The sequence below is a fragment of the Budorcas taxicolor genome, chromosome 5 (assembly GCF_023091745.1).
Source record: "Budorcas taxicolor isolate Tak-1 chromosome 5, Takin1.1, whole genome shotgun sequence".
Classification (NCBI taxonomy): Eukaryota; Metazoa; Chordata; class Mammalia; order Artiodactyla; family Bovidae; genus Budorcas; species Budorcas taxicolor.
The window spans coordinates 2,920,968-2,943,518 of NC_068914.1; the positions used below are offsets into that span (position 1 = coordinate 2,920,968).

The following is a 22,551-nucleotide window of genomic DNA, read 5'->3' on the forward strand; positions in this document are numbered from 1 at the left end:
CTGATGGAAACAAACGGGGTGAGAGACTGAGGGGTAAATCTTGGCTTAGTCACTATGAGTCATGTAAGCTGCGGCCTGTGTCACCTCCTCGACCCTCTCGACCCTTTCGTGAGATGGGTCTCATGGCCCCACTAACCCGGGAGGGAGCTGGTCAGTGGAGCTTCACCTCCCTGAATCTCACGTCCACCTTTAACACCTCCTGCACTGGGGCCTGTTAGGGGATGTGAAGCACGAGACTCAGGAGATGGAGGCTGGCACCATGAATACACTTCTAGAAAAGCTTAGCTAAAAGAACATATGCATCCCCTTGGCTGTTTAGCAAATAATTATGGAGCAAACATTACTTGCCCTCATTGTGCTTGGTATGACTTCTGGATCCTGTACTTACCAATATGCCTAACGTATTCCTTTGGTTATAGTTACTGATTTGCAGACAGGAATCGATAATTCACTCTCCTTGGTTGGGTCTCAGCTTCCATTCCACCAAGGCAGGTAACGAGCAGATTCCTGGCCTTCCTTCTCCAGCACCTCCCTTCACGCTGGTCCTCACTTGCTTCTCTCAGCTCCCAGATGCTCCACACTCATGAGTCCCCTTGACCGGCTGGGACTGGATCTTGCTCTCAAACTCACTCATGTCTCTTCCCATAGTGGCCTCTCTACCCCGACACTGACACCTTCTCCTCAAGACCCAGTTGGTCCCTCTGCCCTCCCAGCTGGGCCTCAGCAAGCCCTCCGATTGAAAGGCACCATGGCCTGCAAATAGAACAAGGGTCCTGCAAAGAAGACGGGGCCCTATGGCAGTTCCACCCCTCCCCTTCCTGGAATGGAATCTGTGGTGTCCTCATGCTCCATGTGTGGATATTCTGCGCAGATCTGGACTTAATCTGCCATCAAATTTCTCATTACTGAGATTCCTGGCAACTCAAAGACTTATTGTATCTCAGAGCCGAAAATGACCTGAAGCTGGACCTCATAAAGAGCAGGAAAACTACCGGAGTTGTTTGCTTAGGGTTTTGGCCAGGTTGACTTAAAATGCATTTTCATTTGGGGAGGGCTGTGAAGGCATCTTGTCCTTGAAGGGTGATGATGCTCACCCCTGCTCCCACCAGGGCAAGGCAGAGGTGTGTCTTACCTTCTGGGCTCCCAGAGGGAAGGTAACTGCAGCCAAGGTCTGGAGGAACTCCGGGGCCCGCCAGGCTGGATCCTGGGGGTAGGTGCTGTGCACGAGGCCGAGGAACTGCAGCACACTGGCCGGGAATGTCCGTTCCCAGGCGCCGTCTCCAGAACCTGCCGAGGGCTGAGGACATGCTCCATGAGAGGCAGCACGTGGAGGCATGACTTGGGGCTGCACAGGGGCCAGAGGACTTGAGATCTAGAGACAAGACCTCCTTTCTGAGCCTCTCAGCAAGACGCCTTATTGCAAGACTTCTAGTAACAATATGACCTATTTCTTAAGATTGTCCTGAGAATTAAATGAGACATTTTAGTGCTTCAAGCTTACCTTCACAGTGACTAGTACAGAGTAAATACAGAAGAAGCTGGAGATAAGGTCAGATACAGATGATTTGGACTTTTGGAAGAATTTGATCAGGCATCCCCTGAAGGTGCTTAGGCAAGGCACCAGGCTGGATTCCGGGGGTAGGTGCCCCAGAATGAAATATTAATGCTGGACACACGTGTTTCCACTGTGCTCTCACTCTGTGATCCTGCCTGAGTGAGTTAACCTCCACAGCATCTGCACAAGGAAGAAAATGCTGTCTGCTCCCAAGGAGAGTTGCACACAGCAGAATGGCTAACGTCTGCAAAACCAACAATGCTAAACATCAACAAGGACCTGGAGCAACTAGAACCTTCCCAGAATAAGAGCTAGTGAGCGTAAATTGACTCTTCATTTTGGAGACTATTTGGCAATATCTACTAAAACAAATCATGTGTACAGCTTAACCACAGTTTCATGCTAGGTATATTTCTAACAGAAAGAAACGTGTATGTCCATCAAAAGATATGTATATAGCAGCTTTATTCATAATATTTCCAAATGGAAACAACCCAGAAGGAATAAACGCTGATCCATTATCACAATAAAATACTACTGAACAGTTAAAAAAAAAGGAACTACGAACATATAAAACACAAGCGAATTCCACTTGTATTGAGTGAACTCAGTCATGTCCGACTCTTTGCAACCCCATGGACTATACAGTCCATGGAATTCTTCAGGCCAGAATACTGGAGTGGGTAGCCATTCCTTTCTCCGGGGGATCTTCCCAACCCAGGGATCGACCCCAGATCTCCTGCAATGCAGGTGGACTCTTTATCAGCTGAGCCACAAGGGAAGCCCTGACTGAAAGAAGCGAGATGCAAAAGGGTAATACTGTAGGATTCCACTGATACCAAGCTTAAGGAAGCAAGCACACCTATGGTTACCACCGTGCAAGGGAATAACAGCAAGCAAAGCAAAGTTATAAGCAAGATAGATAAGCTGAGAAAGATATTCACTACAGTTCTATTTCTGATCTTCTCTTATCCTTTCAGTTTTGCCTTTTAGCTTTTGATGCTTGTCTACCATATTTGGTAAATGATGCTTTCATGGCAGGTGGCTTCACGGGAAAATCCCAAGGACAGAGGAGCCTGGTGGGCTGCAGTCCATGGGATCGCGAAGAGTCGGACACGACTGAGTGACTTCCCTTTCACTTTTCACTTTCATGCATTGGAGAAGGAAATGGCAACCCACTCCAGTGTTCTTGCCTGGAGAATCCCAGGGACGGGGAAGCCTGGTGGGCTGCCGTCTATGGGGTCGCACAGAGTCGGACACGACTGAAGCGACTTAGCAGCAGCAGCAGCAGCAGCAGCAGCAGCTTCACTGAACCAAAGTCTGCCTCTGACTTCGCTTTTGTTATATGTTCGTTAGACCCCAGAAGACTGTTTAAGGGTCACATCTGTTTTACAACAGTTAACCGTTTTATGTTTGCTATCATAAAGTGAATGTTTGGGCTTGTTTTTTACTTCTGTCAGCATACTAGGTATTTTCTTCATTTTAAATGCTTTCATGTTTTTCTTTAGTTTGCTTTTTCTCAATAGCATTGATTTAAAACCTAACAAACTTCCTATGCGGCAAAACAAATTTTTTTCAGCTATCCTCAAATTAACTGCACATTAAGTCTACAAAGCCATGAATAAATTTCCCACAGACGGAGAGTGTAAAGGTCACTTGCTTCCACTAGGACAAAAATAAGCTGGAAATAAATAACAGCAATTTTTTAAAAAGTTTAACTACATGGACATTGAAAAAGATGAATCAAAAAGGTCTCTTTTTTTAAATAAAAAATTTCTTTAAATCTGCAACTGCAGAAACTCTAGAAAACAACAAAATTGAAGATGTCAAATATCAAAATTTTAGAACTAGCCAGGAAAAAATGAAGGGGAATGGCGTATATATTCAAAGTTGTTACTTATAAATTCGCAAATCTTCAGCTCCTTAAGTAATAGGATGGGCAAGTAAAAGAAGAGCACGAACTTGCAAATTAAGAAGAAGAAGAAGAAAATAATCACAAAGAAAATTAAATGAATTAAAGGAGACCATTTATGCAAGCTGAATACTTGTGAAGATTTTTTTAAAATATCAATTACCTAAACTAGGTCAAGGAGACATTTAGCAGCCTAAGCAAGGTGATAATAGAAAAAGATTCAGGCCGAAGCTGTTTCATAGGAATGATTTAAATAATGTGAGTCATGGATTTAGCATCTTCTTGAATGAAAGAATCTTTTTCTAATAAAACTAGCATAATGCTGATACCGAAACCTGACAACACGTGGAAAAATAAAACTGAAACCTAATATCATTTATGAACATGACTGCAAAATCATAAATAAAATATTTACAAGCAGAATAAGCAGGCACGCTGAAAGAATAAGAACAGAGTGAGAAAGTGAGATCTTTGCAAGGATGCGAGGAAATCTATTGATCTAATTCATCAGCGGTAACTGGTTAAAAGAAAAAAAAACATGTAATCATTTAAATACGCGTTAAAAGAGTATTTATTTTTGTATTTATTTTTAACTGGAGGATAATTGTTTTACAGTGTTAGGGTGTTGCTTTCTACCAGACAGCAGCATGAATCAGCCCTAAGTGTATATATACGTCCCTCCCTCTTGAGGCTGTGAGGACTGGGCCAAGCACATCTGCACGAGACTGTGGGATGCATGTCAAGAGAAATATATGCGTATAGCGCCTACTGCGACCTTCCTGAGAAGGAGAGCACATGAAGTGCTCCTTGGCCCGATATCCCACATCCTGGAATTTCTACCAAGGAGGCCACCGAACTAGAAAGAGAAGACGTCTGCTCAAGAAAGCTCCTTACTGACTTTTCATAACAACGAATGTTCTGAGAAACAATACAAATTTCCGTCTGCAAATAGAAATGATTTCCAACAACATGTTGGGGGAAAAAAGACAACAAGAAACATGCGGCTTCCCTGGTGACTCAGACAGTAAAGAATCTGCCTGCGATGTGGGAGACCTGGGTTCAGTCCCTGGATGGGGAAGATCCCCTGGAGAAGGGAATGGCTATCCACTTCAGTGCTCTGGCCTAGAGAATTCCGTGGACAGAGGAGCCTGGCAGATTACAGTCCGTGGGGTCGCAAAGAGTCAGACCTGACTGGGTGACCAACACTTTCAGGAATTTATGTGGTCTGATTCCCTAAGGGCATGGTATACTCTTAGGTGTCTGAAAGATATCCTACTAAAGTTCACAGTGGGTATCTCTGGTTGGGTGTGCTTCAGGTGATTTTTACTTCTACTTTTTTTTTCTTATTTTAAAGGTAACCATGCATCATTTTACAGAAGCAATTAGGTTTCCACACATATCAAACCTCCAGTTGCCTTTAGAGTTCATAGAATGAAGCCAAAACTTTTCATGGGTGTTCTTGCTCCCTGGTCCACAATTAGTCCTGCTCACAAGTCACACGGCCTTTTCCTGCAGTTCTAAAACAACCTCTCCACCATCTTCAAGGTGGACCTGGAAGGCCTGAATCAAAGGCTGTCCACGTCACGTCTGCAGCTGGCCGGCATATGTCTTCTCTAAGACAGGTCTTTCCTGATGGGTCACTCATGAGAGGCCCACCTGTCCTGGTCGAGGTGAGCTTCTTGAGCAAAGAGGCCCCTGAAGGGAAGGGACCACAGGGCCCCTGAAGCTCTCAAATCAAAGCAGTTGCCCAGAAATGTTCCCTTTGACTGGAGCCCTTAAATCTCCCAGTGAAGGAAGTCAAATGTTTAAACAAATGGAAAACAGATGTCTTCTGGTTAAGAACACATAAACTCCACTGGGGACATTAAGGCTGGGTTTCCCACTGAGCACCTAAGTTGTCACCTTGCCTCTTCTATCAAAAGTTCTGAATAATACCTGCAGAGTATCAGCACTACCAGAAAGTTGCTGGGGAAAGTCAAGGCTGACTTTTCTGGGCCTGTCTTCCCATCAGAACCCCTCTCAGCATGTGGGGAGCGGGTCTCACCTGGTTCATGGTGGCCTTCAGCATCTCTAGGAGCAGCAGGGCACCTTCAGTGCACAGCCCTGCCCGGAGGACTTCCTCCCGGTGGTGTTTATGCAAGAGCCACTGAAGCATGGCATCCAGGCTGTCCTGAAGGAGGACACATGGGCTGTAAGAGACCTGGGCTGCACACCGAAGGGACGGGCTTTCCGTCCAGCATGCCATGCTTCTCTGGGGGCCCCAGTGAGAAAGACAGAACATCACAGTAGCAGCCCAGGTGGCTGGTCCATTAGAGGAATTTCAGCCCACTGATGGAGCGTAAGGGAAACACACATGTCTAAGATAGGCTGAAGACCCACCAGCAATGGGCATCGGGTCTGACATCAGCAATACTCAATCTCCCAATCAACTTTCATGAATTTTTGTAAATGAGATTGCAGAAAACATGTCAAATTCAAAGGCTTTCGGGCAAGCGCAGTCAGAGAGAGCGTGGGGTTGACAAGCAGGACGATCTGACTTTGCTTCTTTAAAAGCTGGGCTTATGCAAGCTCTTTAGCCACTTGGCAGTTCAGTTTCCTTCTTTGTGAATGGAAACTTCCATTATCTGCCCCATGGGATTGTTATAAATATCAAGTGAAATAAAATATGTGAAACATCTGTCACAGGTCCTGACATTCAGCAAATGTTTGTTTCCTGAGCCACAGTATAGGAAAAAAAAACACACATTTTTGATGAATTTATCAGAGTATGTGAAGAACTTGATTCTGAAGTATGATCTGTAATACCATTAACATATATCAAGATTGAGATAGGTCAAATATAAGGATATGCAAGAGGTGAATTTTTCAGTCCTCGGCAAAACCGTGCCCCTTCAATGACGTCTATACAGTGCAGTTTAACTCAAGTCTATCAAGACCAAGAAACAATTTCTGGGTCTGTTTATCAGGTGCTCAGGAGGCTGAGCAGGAGGCCAGGGTCTGTAATTGATGTGCTCAGCGTCTACTGAGAGAAGCAGCCGTAAATGCGCTGGTGCCATACAAGGTGAGGGCGTGATGAGGCCTGAGAGAGAAAGGTTCCTGCTGTCTAGGGGGTCTCAGCCCGAGGTGGCATCTGAGTGGAGAACTGAGGGAAGATAGCTTTCCAGGAAGGTGAGATGGGAGAGGGCTCCTTAAAGGCCCAGGGCAGGCAAGCGCAAAGCAGGCGGTCTTACTGGGGAGGTGACTTGAGGATCACAGCACAAAGGGCCAATAAGAAAGGAAGATGGGCTGGGAGACAAGTGAGATCCCAATCAGGGAGGGGCTTGATGCTGCCTGGGGACTCCAAACCTGATCCCACAGGAACAGGAGCCAATGAAACCTTGGATTTGGTGCAAGTCAGTGAGCTAGTGAGTGAGAAGCTAGTGAGAAGGTACCTGCAGTGAGTGGAGACTCCTCTTTGGAGGAGGGACAGGGGAGCGATAAGCAGGGCAGCAGTTGGTCAAGAGTGTGAGCCAAGGGGGCAGCTTCCGGTTTTAGGTGGGACATGGTTTATCATACTTATGGTCAATGAGGAAAGGATCAGTAGAAAAGGAGATGCTGAAAATACAGACAAAGGATCACAAGGCATGCAGTCACTTGGGAAAGGCATGGAAGGAACACAGTTCAGCCTCTAAAAGGTGACCTTTGCCAGTGACAGTGAGAGGAGGTGATAAAGGTGGTCTTGGAATACACAAGTGATGGAGGGTGGAGTCCTGAGGCAATGCTCCTCCATGGGGCTTCCATGCTACCGTGATGTGAGTCATCCGAGCAAAGGGCACCTGTGGGCCAGAAGACTCGGGGCATGTAAGGTTCACACTAGAATGCGGGGGAGCAGGGGCGTTACTAAGATACAGGGACGTGTTTCTTTGAAGGTGATAGGATGAGGCTCGATGTCTGCGGTGGCAGCAATCCAACCTCCCCATGTTGCCCCACCATCGTGTGACTTGTCTACCCAGAAGGAGAAAAACTTAAAAGTGGGACTGATAGGAAACAGAGATCTGCTGGGAGGGACAAGGGAGGCAGAGGCTGAGGAAGTCAAGGATATCTGAAGAGCAAGCAAGGGGGTAGGACTGCTAAGGAAGGAAGTGGGTCAGGATGAAAGTTGGGAGGCATGGAGGAAGGTGAGGAGAGTCTTGAGGGATACAGAAATCAGAAACCCAAGTGTGTCACTCCATCCCGAGAGCCCCTGGAGCCTACCTTGGGCCCGTCCATCAGCTCCGTGAGTGGTGTCTGCAGGAAGAAGGTGGACACGGTGAGGTAGACTTCTGGAATATGAACATGGTGGGCCAAAAAGTCACTCAAGACTCGGAACCCAGGAAGCAGGCAGGGGCTCTGGTCAGGCGTTGGAGGATGGCTCTTCAGGTTATCTATTGATTAGGGAGAAGGGCACAAAATCCAGTTGAGAACAATTGCTTCTGGTCGACATGGAGACTGGGCACAGGAAGGAATTCCCTCCGGCCAACCCATCCTACGGACATGCCAGATGGAAATGCGTCATACATAGAGAGCACAAGAATGGGCTCAATAAGACCTTCTTTTCCTATTTCTGATGTGCTCATTCATTCATTTAAACACAGATGCTTACCTGGTGCCTACCTCCTTAGAGGTAGCAAGCCCTCTTTGCATAGGCAATAAGAGTGTAGTGTTCTGATAAAATATACAGAACCCCAGGCCTTCATCAACTACTTACAATGTGGTGGGAGGAACAGACATTACAGAATTAAATACCTAAATAAAAATATGCTTGTAAACTATGACTAAACCCCCTTCCCCCCCCAAAAATAAGAAAGACATAAAGTGTAACAGGGGTGCTCTAATTGCCATGGGACCTTCCTCTCCTGGAGGAAGTGACGTAAAATCGAGACGTCAAGGATGAATCCACATCAGCCTAGAGAGCCGTGCTGGTGTTGAGGGTTGGGAAGCACCTCTGCAAGAAGGAAAGAGTTAAGGAGACTTTGAGGAGTGGAAAGAAGTCCCCAGCATCTGAAGAGCAGTGAGGCCGTGTGGGGAGGAGTCTGAAAAAGGAAGTCAGAGGTGGGGGAAGGGTCAAGGGTCAAGGTCAAGGTGACGTTACAGCAGGCAATGTGAAGGCGCCTTAGTCCTGGCAGGTCGTCATCCACAGGACCCTGTCTCCTGGAGAGGGCCACGCACTCACCCATCACGATGTCCGTGCCCTCGGAGCTGCGTTCCACCCAGGAGCCTGCAGGCAGGCCGTCTTTAAATCGCCCTCGGAGGGAGGGGCTTGACAGAAAGTGCAGCAGCAGCTTCAAGCCCAGCACCACTGTGCTGGGGTGCACGTGGGCCTGCACGAAGAGCAGGAACCAGTCGGACCCCAGGTTCAGAAACATCTCTTCCTTTGTCCTGGGTGGGGAAGGGGGTCAATAAATGCTATAAATTATCTCTCAGTCCATAAGCAAATGACATGTCCAGAAAATAAAAACAACATCCAGCTTCATTAGTCACCTAGAAGAGGCAGGTTAAGGTCAACATCTGGACATCACTCAGCAAAGTATATACGACATTTTAAAAGATGGCATATTCAAAAGCAGAGACATTACTTTGCCGACTAAGGTCCGTCTAGTCAAGGCTATGGTTTTTCCTGTGGTCATGTATGGATGTGAGAGTCGGACTGTGAAGAAGGCTGAGTGCCAAAGAATTGATGCTTTTGAACTGTGGTGTTGGAGAAGACTCTTGAGAGTCCCTTGGACTGCAAGGAGATCCAACCAGTCCATTCTGAAGGAGATCAACCCTGGGATTTCTTTGGAAGGAATGATGCTAAAGCTGAAGCTCCAGTACTTTGGCCACCTCATGTGAAGAGCTGACTCATTGGAAAAGACTGATGCTGGGAGGGATTAGGGGCAGGAGGAGAAGGGGACAAGCCAGGATGAGATGGCTGGATGGCATCATGGACTCGATGGACGTGAGTCTGAGTGAACTCCGGGAGATGGTGATAGACAGGGAGGCCTGGCGTGCTGTGATTCATGGGGTTGCAAAGAGTCAGACACGACTGAGTGACTGAAATGAACTGAACTGAACTGAACTGAATGTTGGCAAGGCTGCTGTGAAAGAGGTGAATTTGCCAATTAATGGCTGAAGCATAAGCTGGCCAAAGCTTTTGAAAGCAACTGGAAACCATGTACCAAATGATAGAGCCCTGCTCACTAATACTCATACTTAGACAGTGTCTGACCACTCGCTAATTACATCAACGTAGTCACATAAAACACATCATGATTACTTAACTCCCTTTTAGAATACACTGTTCAGAACTAATCTTAATGGAATAGCTCCATATTTATGCATCTTTATTGGTTTAGACAAAAAAAAATGTTTACCTGTCACTTTCAATAATGAACTTTAAAACAATGTGTCTAGAGAATACAGACTTGCTAGAGGGAAGTGGAGGACAGAGAGACGGGAGCCGATGCTCAGGGGCAATTGTTCAGCAAATCCTGACTCTCCTGAGAGCCAGGAAAGGGTCCATCCTGGCTGGGCAGCAGTCTCAGCGCCAGTTGCCAGATTAGGTGAGGTGAGGGCATGGTCACTGAAACTAGGAGTCAAGAGGTGGTCCTCTCTTTCAGCCATGACTTCATTTAGCAACTGGATGAATGGTGAGCTCTGATCATCTTCCCTCATTATGACGATGAAGAGGATGATGGAGGTGACTGTGCTGATGAGGATGATGGAGGTGATGTTGGCGGTGGTGATAATGATGAGGAGGAGGATGGAGGTGACTGTGGTGGTGGTGATGGTGAGCGTAGTTAGCTGTTAGAGTTTATATAGTATCCCAGGCACCATGCTCAGAGTTATCCATCTATTAATTTCTATCTATGGCTGCTACTATTTTTATCTTCACAAAGATGAGTAGAAGCTACTATTTTTATCTTCACAAAGATGAGTAGAAGAGAGGCATAGAGGGCTTAGGTCACCTCCCTAAGGTCCCTGAGGACAGAGCTGAACCCAGGAGGTGAAGTTGTCAGAGCCCAAGTGCTTAAGCACTACATTACATTCCTTTTCAAAAAGGTGAAAAGGTAGAGACTAGCTCATCTCCCCGGGTCAGGAAGATCCTCCGGAGGAGGGCATGGCAACCCACTCCAGTATTCTTGCCTGGAGACTCCCATGCACAGAGAAGCCTGGGAGGCTGCAATCCACTGGGTCGCACAGAGTCGGACGACAGAAGCGACTCAGCACTCATGCAGCTCACCTCCAAAGCACCTTCCAGTTCTGCCATGCTCTGATTCTAGAAATCTAGAGACCGTTAAAGCACTATGGACAAGGCTGATTTACCGAGGGGTAACTCCCCACCCTGACGCCTCCCTGCCCAAACCACATACACACTAAAAGTTCAGCTTAGTGAGAGTAGGATCTGGACTGACTTCTCCAGGATGGCATTCTCGGAAGGAGGGACAGTGTCCGGCACACAGTAGGTACTCAACAAATAGCTGTTGAATTAGTGACCCCAGAGCCGAGATGAAGCAGGCAGTCCAAGAGAGTTAACGGAATTTTATGACTGCATGTTGTTTTGAAGGTTAACTGAAGGCAGATACTTCTTTTTCCAACTTGGAAAAATAACTGAATGACTAACAGTAAATAGCAGAAGAATTTGGCAAGCCTTTTCCTTGATAGATGTTATTTAGGCTAACCATTTCTCCATTCTATTCTCTGCCAAGCATAGGACATCAACATCAGTAATTATCACAACTGCCAAGACAATAACAATTACACTCTAGCGATGGTGACAAGAAGAGTTTATTGTAATGATACCAAATCTGCTTTGAGTCACTCATGCCCATTTAACATTTGCATCAGAATATCTTAGGGCAAGGTCTGCTTTATTGGGTGGAGAGAATATAATTTTCTTTCTGACTAGTGCAGAAAACCAACTCAGAGATGCTAAACTTTTCATTAAGAAAAGGTTTTAATACTGCACCCTTTATGAAGCTGCCTTGTGCAAATCACTCTTTCTGGAACTACTTACTCAGAGGACAGATGAAGCTGGGAAGAAGATATTACGCTGAGCAGCATCTCCAGCAACTGGTTTCTGAGCCAGATTGTCTTTCCAGATGTTTGGCTTCCAGCTACAAAAAAAAAGAAAATGCATATTTGAGAGAAAACGGATGTAAAGAGACATAATATTTGCTGCAGTAGGCAATCATATTCACCAAATGCTTAGTTCTCCCAGGAGTTGAGACATGCACGGAACTTGAAATTTTGGCTTTCAATTCTAGATTTCCATTTAATGCTTAAAAAGAATTTCTGGAAATGTTTCTAAAGTTTCCTTTAGCTAGAGATGTTTTTGATGTTCCCCATAGCCCACCCCCCCCCCCCCAAATGATAGGGTCAAATTTTTCTTCCAGTAGAAAGAGTTTTAAAATTATCATGGACTGTAACATTTCCTGAGCACCTACTGTGTGCTGGGCATTATGCAAGGCAGTGGCAGCAGAGGGGGGAAGACTATGGTGCTCAGTCTGGGTCCCTGCCCTAGTCTAGGGCTTTGGCATGTCTACGCTGCACTAAAAAATAGAGCTTGAGCTGCAACGAGAGGCATGTGAATCCAATGGGAGACGAAACTTTACTTCTGAAGTGTTACTATGACCTTGAAAGACATATAAATACTGTCTTTGTAGGTATTTAGCTAGATAAAAGTTTTAGAATGGAGTCCCCATGAGAAGGAGGGTTGAGTACATAGTAGGCTGCTGCTGCTGCTGCTGTTCAGTTGCTTCAATCATGTCCTATTGTGCGACCCCATAGATGGCAGCCCACCAGGCTCCCCCATCCCTGGGATTCTCCAGGCAAGAACACTGGAGTGGGTTGCCATTTCCTTCTCCAATGCAGGAAAGTGAAAGGTGAAAGGGAAGTCGCTCAGTCGTGTCCGATTCTTAGTGACCCCATAGACTGCAGCCCACCAGGCTCCTCCATCCATGATTTTCCAGGCAAGAGCACCAGAGTGGGGTGCCATCGCCTTCTCCGGAGTACATAGTATGCTGTTAGCTAATTATCCATTCATTCAGCCCCTTGGTTGGCCAGTTATTTTACCACCAATTCAGGGCACACAGCATGCTGTAGAAATGTAACTGATGTGGCAGCTTGGAGAAATGGAGTCAGAGTACCCTCTATTTGGATTCTGGCCCCTTCTCTCTTGAAGGTCATAGTCTCTGAGGCTCCGTTTTCTCATCTGCAAAGTGGGAATAGCAATTCCTACTTTTCAGGCTTGACCTAAGGATAAGAGCTAATTTATCTGGATTGAGTGACAGCCAAGAGAATCTTCTGTGATTAGAGTGTTCTCTCTCTGCCCTGTCTAATGCAGTAACCACTCGCCCCACATGGTTATTCAGCACTTGGAACACGGCTAGTGTGACTGAGGAACTGAAGTTTTAGTCGCATTTCATTCCAAAAATTTAATTTAAATGGCTACACGTGGTTAGAGACTCCCATCTTGGACAGAGGAGGCCCAGGACAACGTGGTCAGTAATGGTCCCCTTCACATCTGCCCCTAGCAGAGGGAATTCAGAACCTGATGCAGCTGCTGTTCTGAATCTGGTTGAGGAGTGAGAGACTCAAGGATTCAAATCACAAGCCTTTGCATGAGGGTGAGCACAGGGACTCCAGCAGCCTAGAGAAGGTGACCTAGTCTGCCCTGTGGGACTGGGAATGGCTGGCCTGGTGGGGTGAGGTGGGGCAGGGGAGGTGACCCTGCAGAGGGGCCAGCAGGGCCGAGCACGGGGGGACGGCAGACCGTCACACATTAGAACGTGTCAGCGCTGCAGAGCATTGAAGCTGGGGCTCGCCAAGGGAGTGAGGCAGAGGCTGGGGCAAGAAGGCGCCCGCCTGCTGATCTCCAGGGAGCTGTTGTCCTGCAGGACTTGGAAGCCATTCCAGGTTGTGCAGGAAGAACACACGATTTATTTTTAATTGAGGCTCATATAGCTGCGGCCTCGGAAGACAGCGCCCGGAAACAGCAACTCGGTTTCCTGGGGGTGCCTTCCCCTCCCTTCCCGCAGCCTTGCACTCAAACCGGCCCCGCAGCATGTGCCGTCAGGACCGTTGTGGGTGTCGCCCTGCAGCCATCAGACTGGCTCCTGGGAAAGGTCTTCTCACCGGGCAGGGAAGGGTCCGGGGCTCTGTCCACACAGATCTGCTTCTCGTTCACCGACGAAGGCTTGAGGGTGTACACCACAAACAGCCCAATTCTGAAGGCAGAAAGAGGACACACTCAACTGGGGGCTTGGCCCATGTCTCCTGAGCACCCATGAAGGCTTTCTACACAGAATCACCCAAATGCACTTCAAGGAAGGACTTGAGGGGGAAGTGTGTCACTGTGTGATCAGTGTGATGTTTCCAGAGACTTCTCCAATCTGTTAGGCTTCATCAGAGAAGCAGACTCTGGCTCTGCCAGGTCAATCGGACAGACATGGCTGAGAACACAACAGCTGAAATGTCCCATCAGCTGCGAAGTCTGCAGAAGGCAGGTGTGTTGGGTCACTGGCTGGTGAGGATGGCCGGGCACATGGAAATTCTAGGGTTCTTGGTAGGTGTTTCTGAGCACCAGGGAGCAGTGAACCCACAGCCCTGTTGAGGAGTCCAGGGGACCCACCCCTTTTTTCAAGCCATGAACAGAGAAAATGTTTCTAGGAGGTTCCAGGGAAATAGAACCTGCTGCTGCATTGAAGGGCAGTGCTGCTGAGCTGAGTGTGATAAGGAGAGAGCTGGGGTCTTCGTTCCCTCATGAAGCAGCCCCGATGCTCTGCCCTCTCCCCCGGGAAGCTGGCACAATACCTGAGCAAGTCCTGGAGGCTGAAGTGGCCCCTCAGCTGACAGCCCAGGATGTCAATGATGGTGGACATCTTGGAGGGGTTGAGGCCTGGCTCGTTGAAGAGGAAGACGAGCTTGGGAATAAGCTGTGCCTGGTGAGCAACTTCAGCATTCCGGGGTCCTTCCCTGGTGAGCCCAGGAGAGAGGCAGTAAAAGCTTTTACTGGAATGAACCAAATTTGCTGTGTTTCTGCTAAAAAGGTTCCACAGTCTGGGTTTGACTCTCATGCCCTCCTGGCAACTCGTCAAAATGCTGCCAGACACCCATCAAATATGTGTCTGCCCAGTGCCCCAGTCGCTTGGGAATGAGCCTCCCATGCCCTTCCACCCCCACCCCCACCCCCACCGGAAACTGCCTTCAAAGACAACCACCAGTTATCGACTTTTAAATTCCAAGCCTCAGGGAAAACTAATGCTGGTCTCAAAAAACACCGAACAAAGAGAGCAGCCTGGAGCAGGACCACGTAGCATTTCCCAATAGCCGGCACGTGGGCCTCGGCCAGCCCGTCAGCCCGTGTGTCTTCCTGCTTGCCCCAAACCACAAAGTGGATGGACGTGCCACTGAGAGTCAAAGGGGAGAGAGATGGGATTCAAGCCTCCGCACCCCCTCCTCAGGATAATCGCAAATACAATTTCCTGTAAATTCTACTCCCTCAAAGAAAACAGCTCCCAGGGTGAGTGTCCGTCTCTTAGAAAACAACAGGTACAGAAAGACAGTGGAAAGGGGGAAAGAAAAGAAATTGGAGGCGAATGAATGTGGACGGATCGCTCCTTCTTGAGCTGTCTTTCAGTACTGCTGTGCTGAATTCTGCCAAGCCCCATATCCCTGATACACAGAAGAGGTAGAACCCGCCAATTCTGCGAGTGGCTTGCACTCGTGGGTTCAGTGGGAAGATGTGCATTCAACACCTGTAAGCCCCAGTGTCCTCTGTGCTCTCATCACAGCACTGAGCAGCCTGCTTTCTGCATTCCTTCTCCACAGGGCTGTGTCTTGTCCTTCCCTGAACCTCAAGCACTAAGAAGTGGTTTGGAATGGAGTGGGTTATAATAGATCAATCACGAGTGGATGAATGAAAGGGTGGTTGCAAATACCTTCAAATGCTAAGGTGCTAATGATCACTAGAACAGCTGATCTGTGAGGAGTCAGGTGGAGGCGGATGTGAACAGCCCACTGTGTAAGGAAGGAGGGAGGTTGATAGACTGGCTTCCCTGCCTCCCTTCCCCCTTATTCTGATCACAATCCCTGGTTTTCTTTGGGGCTTACCTCTTTCTAACTCTCCTCCACCTGCTGCAGAGGGCAAGAGATGTTCCTGGCCTGGCCACATGACCTAAGATGGCCTGTGAGACTCTATCCTGCTGCTAGGAGTATTGAGTGGAAAAGAAGTCCTGTCTGCTGACTGTGCAGAGCCGCAGACACTCTATGAAGGTGCCCAGCCAGAATGAAGCCAGCATGGAAGAAAGCAGAGACACGACCAGGGACATATCTCAGACAAAGTAATACAAGCACCATCCAGACAACATGTGGAGATCTGCCTCTGTCAACTGTATGAGCCAATAAACGTTCCCTTTCTCTGCTTTCCTTCTCACCCTCTATTTCTTCCTTCTTTAATTTGGTTTGAGTTCTATTTCTGCCATTTGCTATCAAAAGAGCCTTGACTAATTCAAAAAGTAACAATGTGATGGCGTTTGGAGAGAGGCCTTTGAGAGATGCTTGGGTTATGGGAGTGAAGTCCTCATGAATGGAATTAGTGCCCTTACAAAAGAGACCTCAGAGAGCTCCCTTACCCCTCTGCCACTTGAGGCTGTAGTGAGAAGATGGCAAACTATGAACCTGGAAGCAGGTCCCCACCAGACACTGGATCTGCCAGAGCCTGATCTGAGATTTCTAGCCTCCAAAACTGTGAGAAATAAACTTCTGTGGTTTGTCAGTCCCCTAGTCTATGGCCTCCATTGGAAGCAAAGCTATGACCAACCTAGATGCATATTAAAAAGCAGAGACATTACTTTGCCAACAAAGACACATCTAGTCAAAGCTATGGCTTTTCCAGTGGTCATGTATGGATGTGAGAGCTGGACCATGAAGAAAGCTGAGTGCTGAAGAACTGATGCTTTTGAACTGTGGGGTTGGAGAAGACTCTTGAGAGTCCCTTGGACTGCAAGGAGATCCAACCAGTGCATCCTAAAGGAGATCAGTCCTGGGTGTTCATTGGAAGGACTGATGCTGAAGCTGAAGCTCCAGTACTTTGGCCAGATGATGTGAAGAACTGACTCATTGGAGAAGACCCTGATGCTGGGAAAGATTGAAGGCAGGAGGAGAAGGGGACGACAGAGGATGAGATGCTTGGGTGGCATCACCGACTCAATGGACATGAATTTGAGCAAGCTCCAGGAGATGATGATGGACAGGGAAGCTTGGCGTGCTGCAGTCCATGGGGTCACAAAGAGTCAGACATGACTGAGTGAACTGAACTGAACTAGCCTATGGTATTTTTTGTTATAGCAGCTGAATAGACTAAGACAGACATGCTGCCCCCTGAGGACCTCATGCTCTGGGAACGGGAGAAGTCCATAGTTACTGAGCAACTGGCTGTCCTGTCCTAGTTCCTATTCCTGGCATGAAAGCTTAGCTGTAACCCCCAGGCTGCCAAAGCCCAGCCTACCTTGTTGACTGAAGGATTTCCAGTAGATGGGAAAAGAGAGAGAGCTCCAAATTGTCGGCAGCATTCATCCAGAGCTGGAAGACAGAACACAATGAAATCAAGTATATGAAGGAAAGGGTTGCCAGGCAGTGTGAGCTGGTGAGGTGCTGGGTGTGATCTTCCTTGGGTTGGAATCACTAACACAGCTTACCAGCTCCAGAATCATACCAGCTCTCCTGACTGCTAGAAAATATAGTGGGCACCACACCCAGGAGAAAGTGCAAACACCATCGCTGTTTTTCCCATCTCTGCTGCTGTCTGGAGTTTGCTGTGGATCCTGATTCAAACCACGGACACCTACAGTAACCATCTTCTACACGTGTCCCACCCTGGGCCTCACAGCCTGTGCGTCAACACACCAAATGCATCTCATTCTCGTTGGATCCGACTACGCAAGGCAAATACCAGTGTTCCCAGCTTAGCGAGGAGAAACTAGAGGGTAAGACAGACCTTTGAGAGACAGCTCCCTTATCACCAACAAGTCACTGAACTGGAATTAGGAGCTGAGTCTCACCTCTCAGGTTTTATACTGCAGCGACTATGCAAAGAGTCGCAACTGAACTGAACTGATCTGAACCATGCACTCAGCTTGTGCGTGCAATTTCTTCAGGTCCCCTGTCTATAGAACCTGCAGCTCCTATGCAACAGAATTGTGAATGACACACACTTGTGAAATGCACTGAGATTCTGAGAGTGAAGTTTATCACTCGGGTTATTTTCTTTACTGTAAACAAAATGCAGTTGCTCCCCATTCTTCTGGGGCAAAGGTGATAGCGTGTCTTCATTCTTATTTGTATTAACACTTCCCTTTAGAGAGCTCTATTATTCCCATCTAAATGATGATATTTCCTAAGTCCCAGAATCTAGAAAGTTCAGATGTGGGAGTTTAAGAGTGCACTCTTAGAGCAGCAAAGAGAGCTCACACTTAAAAACGGTACCATTTGCTGGAGGCAAGAAGCATCGCACGATGTCCTAAAACCAAATCATTATCTGCATTTAGAAGATAAGAACGGTGAGGCTCAGAGAGACTGAGTACCTTGTCTGGCGCCCACGGTTTCTAATTGGCAGAGACTGGCTTCCAAGCCTGGTCTGTCTGACCATGGAGCCCACTCTCTTTCCTTCTTGCTGTGTTCACCCACAGGCATCTCCTGCAGACAGTGACTCAGAGAGTCAATAATCAACCTCACTTGAACCAAGCAAGTAGTCATGGCTCCATCCATTTACTTACGGGGGAAAGTGGAACAACCTCAGTGGCTATAAGTTTATTATGAAGGCAGAGACTGACCCTCTCCAGTCTCCAAGGCTCAGCATCGTACACGCCATGTAGTGACCTCTTAATAAGGATCCACTCCCTTTTTTAAAAGAGTGAATACGAAGTAAACCAAAATAAGACAAGTGGGTTACTCTTAAGCCAAAATCAGCCTGACATATTTCCAGCCCCCGAAAGCACAGTCACTGCCAGTTACACACAGAGGTAGGGCAGCTGTCATTTGAGAGAGTTGGTGTCAATAAATGTGGCTCCCGGGAAGGTAGAGGTAACCAGACACGGCACCCCAGTATACTCAAGGGGATGCCAAGAGCTTTGCATCCTTGAATTAGCGCATTCATTCATGAAGGCAGTCACTGAATATATGATACATCAGGCTCCGTGTAGGGAACTGGGGGAGCTGAGAAAGTAAGACAGACACCCTGAAGCGTACGCCTCCCCATGCCTTCTGCTCCAGAGCTTTAGGAAAATAACAAGTTGTCCCAGCACACTTGAGGCCACCCAGCTCTTATAGAAATTATTGTATGTAATACCAACTGTCTGGATTTTGGAAACCATGCATAGCTGAGTCTTCTGGTTGTTATTCTGTGTCACATAACCCTTGTACTAAAGACTGTATTAAGATGTCTGTATTAAAGTAGTTTGAATTTCAAATGCATCATGTGTCAAATTCTGCTCTCTCCCCACCCCTAGGACGACCTCAGTCTCAGAAAGGGGTGGCCTTTTCTGAAGCCACAGGCCTAAGGCATGAATGACTTCAACTCCCTGTCCCTTGCAGCTTCTCAATGTCCCGCCCCTCCCTGCCGCAAACCAGTCATCAAGGATCTGCCCCTTCCACCGTAACCTCCTCTCTGCTCCCCAAACCTTCCGTCTCCTCGAAGGACTTGTCCCATCAACAGCTGATTCTTACACTGGTATTTCCGATGCCCCCTTTCCACTGCTCCAGTCTCCTAAGTTCTGAAACACTCTTCTTCTCTTCTTCAAAAACCCGTTGGCTGTCTCCTTCCAGCCTCCTCCCCACTCTTCACCTCACGCCCAACTCCACCATTTACTCTTCCCTGGGCCTGTCAGCGACCTCCAAACACAGCAGACACATCCCTGCCCTGACTCCACTTGATGCAGCCAGCTCTGGGGAAATCCTTCTTCTTTTAAAAATTCTCTCCTCTCAATCTTTTAAAAATGTTATGTCATTTCATTGGTTTATTGTGGATTTTTTAAGCATCTTTTCTGCTTGTTTTTATTAGTTGCCTATTTTCTTAACCCCAGTGTGAAATGCACCAGCTCAGCTGAGGGGCTAGTTTATTCAGAGAGGGGACGGGTGGTGCCCATGGTGGTTCCAGGAACAGGCAGGGGGGGCCCGGTGGGTTCCTGCGTGGGTAATTCCTGGGCTGGGCTGGTGGCAATGATACAGAGGAGCCAAGATGCCTGAGCATGGCCACGGCCTTTTAGAAGGGGCAGCAGTGTGGTCAAGGCAGGCTGACTTGTTTACCAGGGTTTGGGGGCAGGAGGAGAAGGGGACGACAGAGGATGAGATGGCTGGATGGCATCACCGACTCGATGGACATGAGTTTGAGTGAACTCTGGGTGTTGGTGATAGACAGGGAGGCCTGGCGTGCTGTGATTCATGGAGTCGCAAAGAGTTGGACACGACTGAGCGACTGAGCTGAACTGAACTGAAGGCTATTTTGCACAGCTGCTTCCTCCTGTGCACTGGGAGCCCATATCCCAGGTCTGGTTGACGTCCCCAAGAATCCTTGCATCAATCTCCAGATCCAGGAGGAGAAGGGGATGACAGAGGGTGAGATGTTTGGATGGCATCACTGACTCAATAGAAGTGAGTCTGAGCAAGCTCCAGGAGACGGTGAAGGACAGGGAAGCCTCAAGTGCTGCAGTCCATGGGGTTGCAAAGAGTCGCTTCTACCTGCAGTAACATCGCTGCAGGTGCCCCAAGCCACCTGCTCTCGAATGCCTGTGGCTGCTCTCACCCCTACATGTGAACAAACGGCATCCGCTCCACCTGGAACATTCCCCCACTCAATATGTTCTGCCAAACTCAGCCCCAGAGCCCTGATTCACGAGCTGAGCTGACTGTCCCCTCTTCACACTCCCCAGAGGCCCTGTCCCCACTCACCGGCACCCAGCACATTGTAGCACCAGCTACATCCTGTCCTGGGCCCAGATGGCGGTGTGTGGGAGCTGTGTCCTGGTTATCACTGTGCTCCCATAACACACCAGCGTGTACCCATCACTCAATCAATGATGCTTTGTGAAGGGATCTGCCCAAAGGTCTGCCCGATGCTCCTCACTCAGCCCTCAGGACCTCTCACTCATTCCTTTACAGGAGCATTTCTAAACAGCAAAGCATCATCCAAAGGAATTGGGGTGCTTTAATATCCTCTTATGTATGGAAGCCTGCAGTTTTAAAATCTTTTCCCAGATAGTAGCGGATTGGACTCCCGCACCAGCCTGTGAGGGAGAGATGATGGTCTCCCTTTCACACAGGAGAAGACTCAAACTCAGAGAAGTCAAGAGACTTGTCTGAGGCCACACAGCCTGTTGGTGGTAGGAGTTAATTATAAAGCGGGGCCTCTGAGCTCCAAAGCCTTTGTGGTTTTCTCTCTCACTACCACCTTGACCATGGAGAAGTGGATCCCCTGGCTTTAGCGGAGGCTCCATGTTTCCTGTATCTTTAGGGCTAGCGACCAACCTCCAGCTTACCTCGAAATTGCAGAGGATGTGCTGGAAGACGCCAACGTTGGTGATTACGGAGGGCCCAAAGCCCAGCTCTGCAGTGCCGGTGATAGACAGGATCAGCTGAAAAATGCGATGGTTCAGAAAAGAGGTCTTTTTCCTCAGGAGAAATGCCATTATCTGCAAAGGGTAAAACACAAAGCAGTTTCCTAGTGAATGCGGCATCAGGGCTCTCTCTCCCTCATCTGCCTGCTCCTGCCCGCACCTTTTGTCCACGCAGTCTGGAAACACTCTGCTCTCTGGGACGACTGCCTCCATCGCCTTTTTCTCAGAAGGAAAACATACCCCAGCTTCTACAGCTGCTTCCCCAGCGGTGCCCACTTTTCTGTGCTTCTGTGGCGTCACCTCTCCCGGTGGGCCCCGGCTCCTTCCTGAATTTTCCACATTTCTGGAATGCCACTGTCTGCTGGCTTCCTCCCACCCTTCGGTGCTTTTCTCACTTTCCTTTACGGGGTCCTACATTCATGCCCACCACACAGATGTCGCTGTGTCACTAGGCAGCCACCATCTGCCCACAGACCCAGTTCCGCCAGCTCCACTTCAGGCTGTGCTGCCACCAGATGTGCCATTCTGCCACTCTGCTGTGCCAGGCCCCGGGAAACCGGCAACACACAGGGTCCAGGCGCTGGAGCCCCAGTGGCCCACACTCATCTCAGAGACTCACTAGGTGGATCTAACCTAGCCGCCTGTCTCTGCTGACCTCAGTAGCACGAAAGTCAGGCTGCCCTACCATCCACTTGTATCTGGGGCCTCACCCACTTCTTTGAGATTCTCAGCTCAGCTCGTTCACAGCTCAGCTCCCCACTCCTGGGTCTGAAGTCCGCCCTTCTCCCCGTCCTCTCAGACACTCTCCAGTATGCCATCGGGAAGTCTCGCTTGCTGTTCTGGGCTGGCTGTTTGTTCTTCCCAAACTCCATATGATGAACCCCTAGTCCCCAGTGTGATGGTATTTGGAGGCAGGTCTTTGGGGAAATAATTAGCACCGGATGAAGGCATGAGGGTGGAGCCCTCACAGATGGGATTCGTGCTCTCAAAACAGTCACAGGAGAGCGTTCTTCCCCTCTCTACTCTGCCGTGTGAGGATACAGTGAGAAGCTGGCCATCTGCCATCCAGGAGGGGCCTCACTCAACCTGACCGTGCAGGCACCCTGACTGTGGGCTCACCAGCCTCCAGAACTATGAGAAAATTCACTTCTGTTGCTAATAAACCACCCAGTCTGTGGTATTCTGTCATAGCGGCCCAAACTGAGATGATTTAGATCAGAAAATAGCTTCTTTTCAGTCTGTTCCAGTTGCTTCTTCGGCAGATCTGGCCATTCCCCACTCCCCCACCAGGACATAATTAGAATGGCTGAAAGCTGCATGAGAAAACTCACTCAAGCTGACGGATTCCACTCTACATTAATCGTGTCAAATGTCAAACTGGAATTCGATTTGGCCCGGCAGTGCAACTCTGCTGTTTTGTAAGCTGGCTTTCCCCATCCTACAGATGATGATCTCAACTCTTCTCCTCTCTCCAC

The 22,551-nt window shown here is 48.3% G+C and overlaps 1 protein-coding gene across 1 annotated transcript in view; it reads right to left on the minus strand.

Moving 5' to 3' along the window:
• WDFY4 (WDFY family member 4) overlaps nt 1-22,551 on the minus strand; it is a 232,750-nt gene that overhangs the window by 135,597 nt on the left and 74,602 nt on the right. The window contains exons 23-31 of the mRNA XM_052640371.1: nt 20,999-21,151; nt 16,975-17,048; nt 14,280-14,441; nt 13,602-13,693; nt 11,482-11,581; nt 8,659-8,864; nt 7,701-7,870; nt 5,512-5,637; nt 1,133-1,372 (exon numbers count right to left, since the gene is read on the minus strand). Of these exons, the coding sequence (XP_052496331.1) occupies nt 1,133-1,372; nt 5,512-5,637; nt 7,701-7,870; nt 8,659-8,864; nt 11,482-11,581; nt 13,602-13,693; nt 14,280-14,441; nt 16,975-17,048; nt 20,999-21,151 (1,323 nt within the window). The remainder of the gene's footprint in view (nt 1-1,132; nt 1,373-5,511; nt 5,638-7,700; nt 7,871-8,658; nt 8,865-11,481; nt 11,582-13,601; nt 13,694-14,279; nt 14,442-16,974; nt 17,049-20,998; nt 21,152-22,551) is intronic.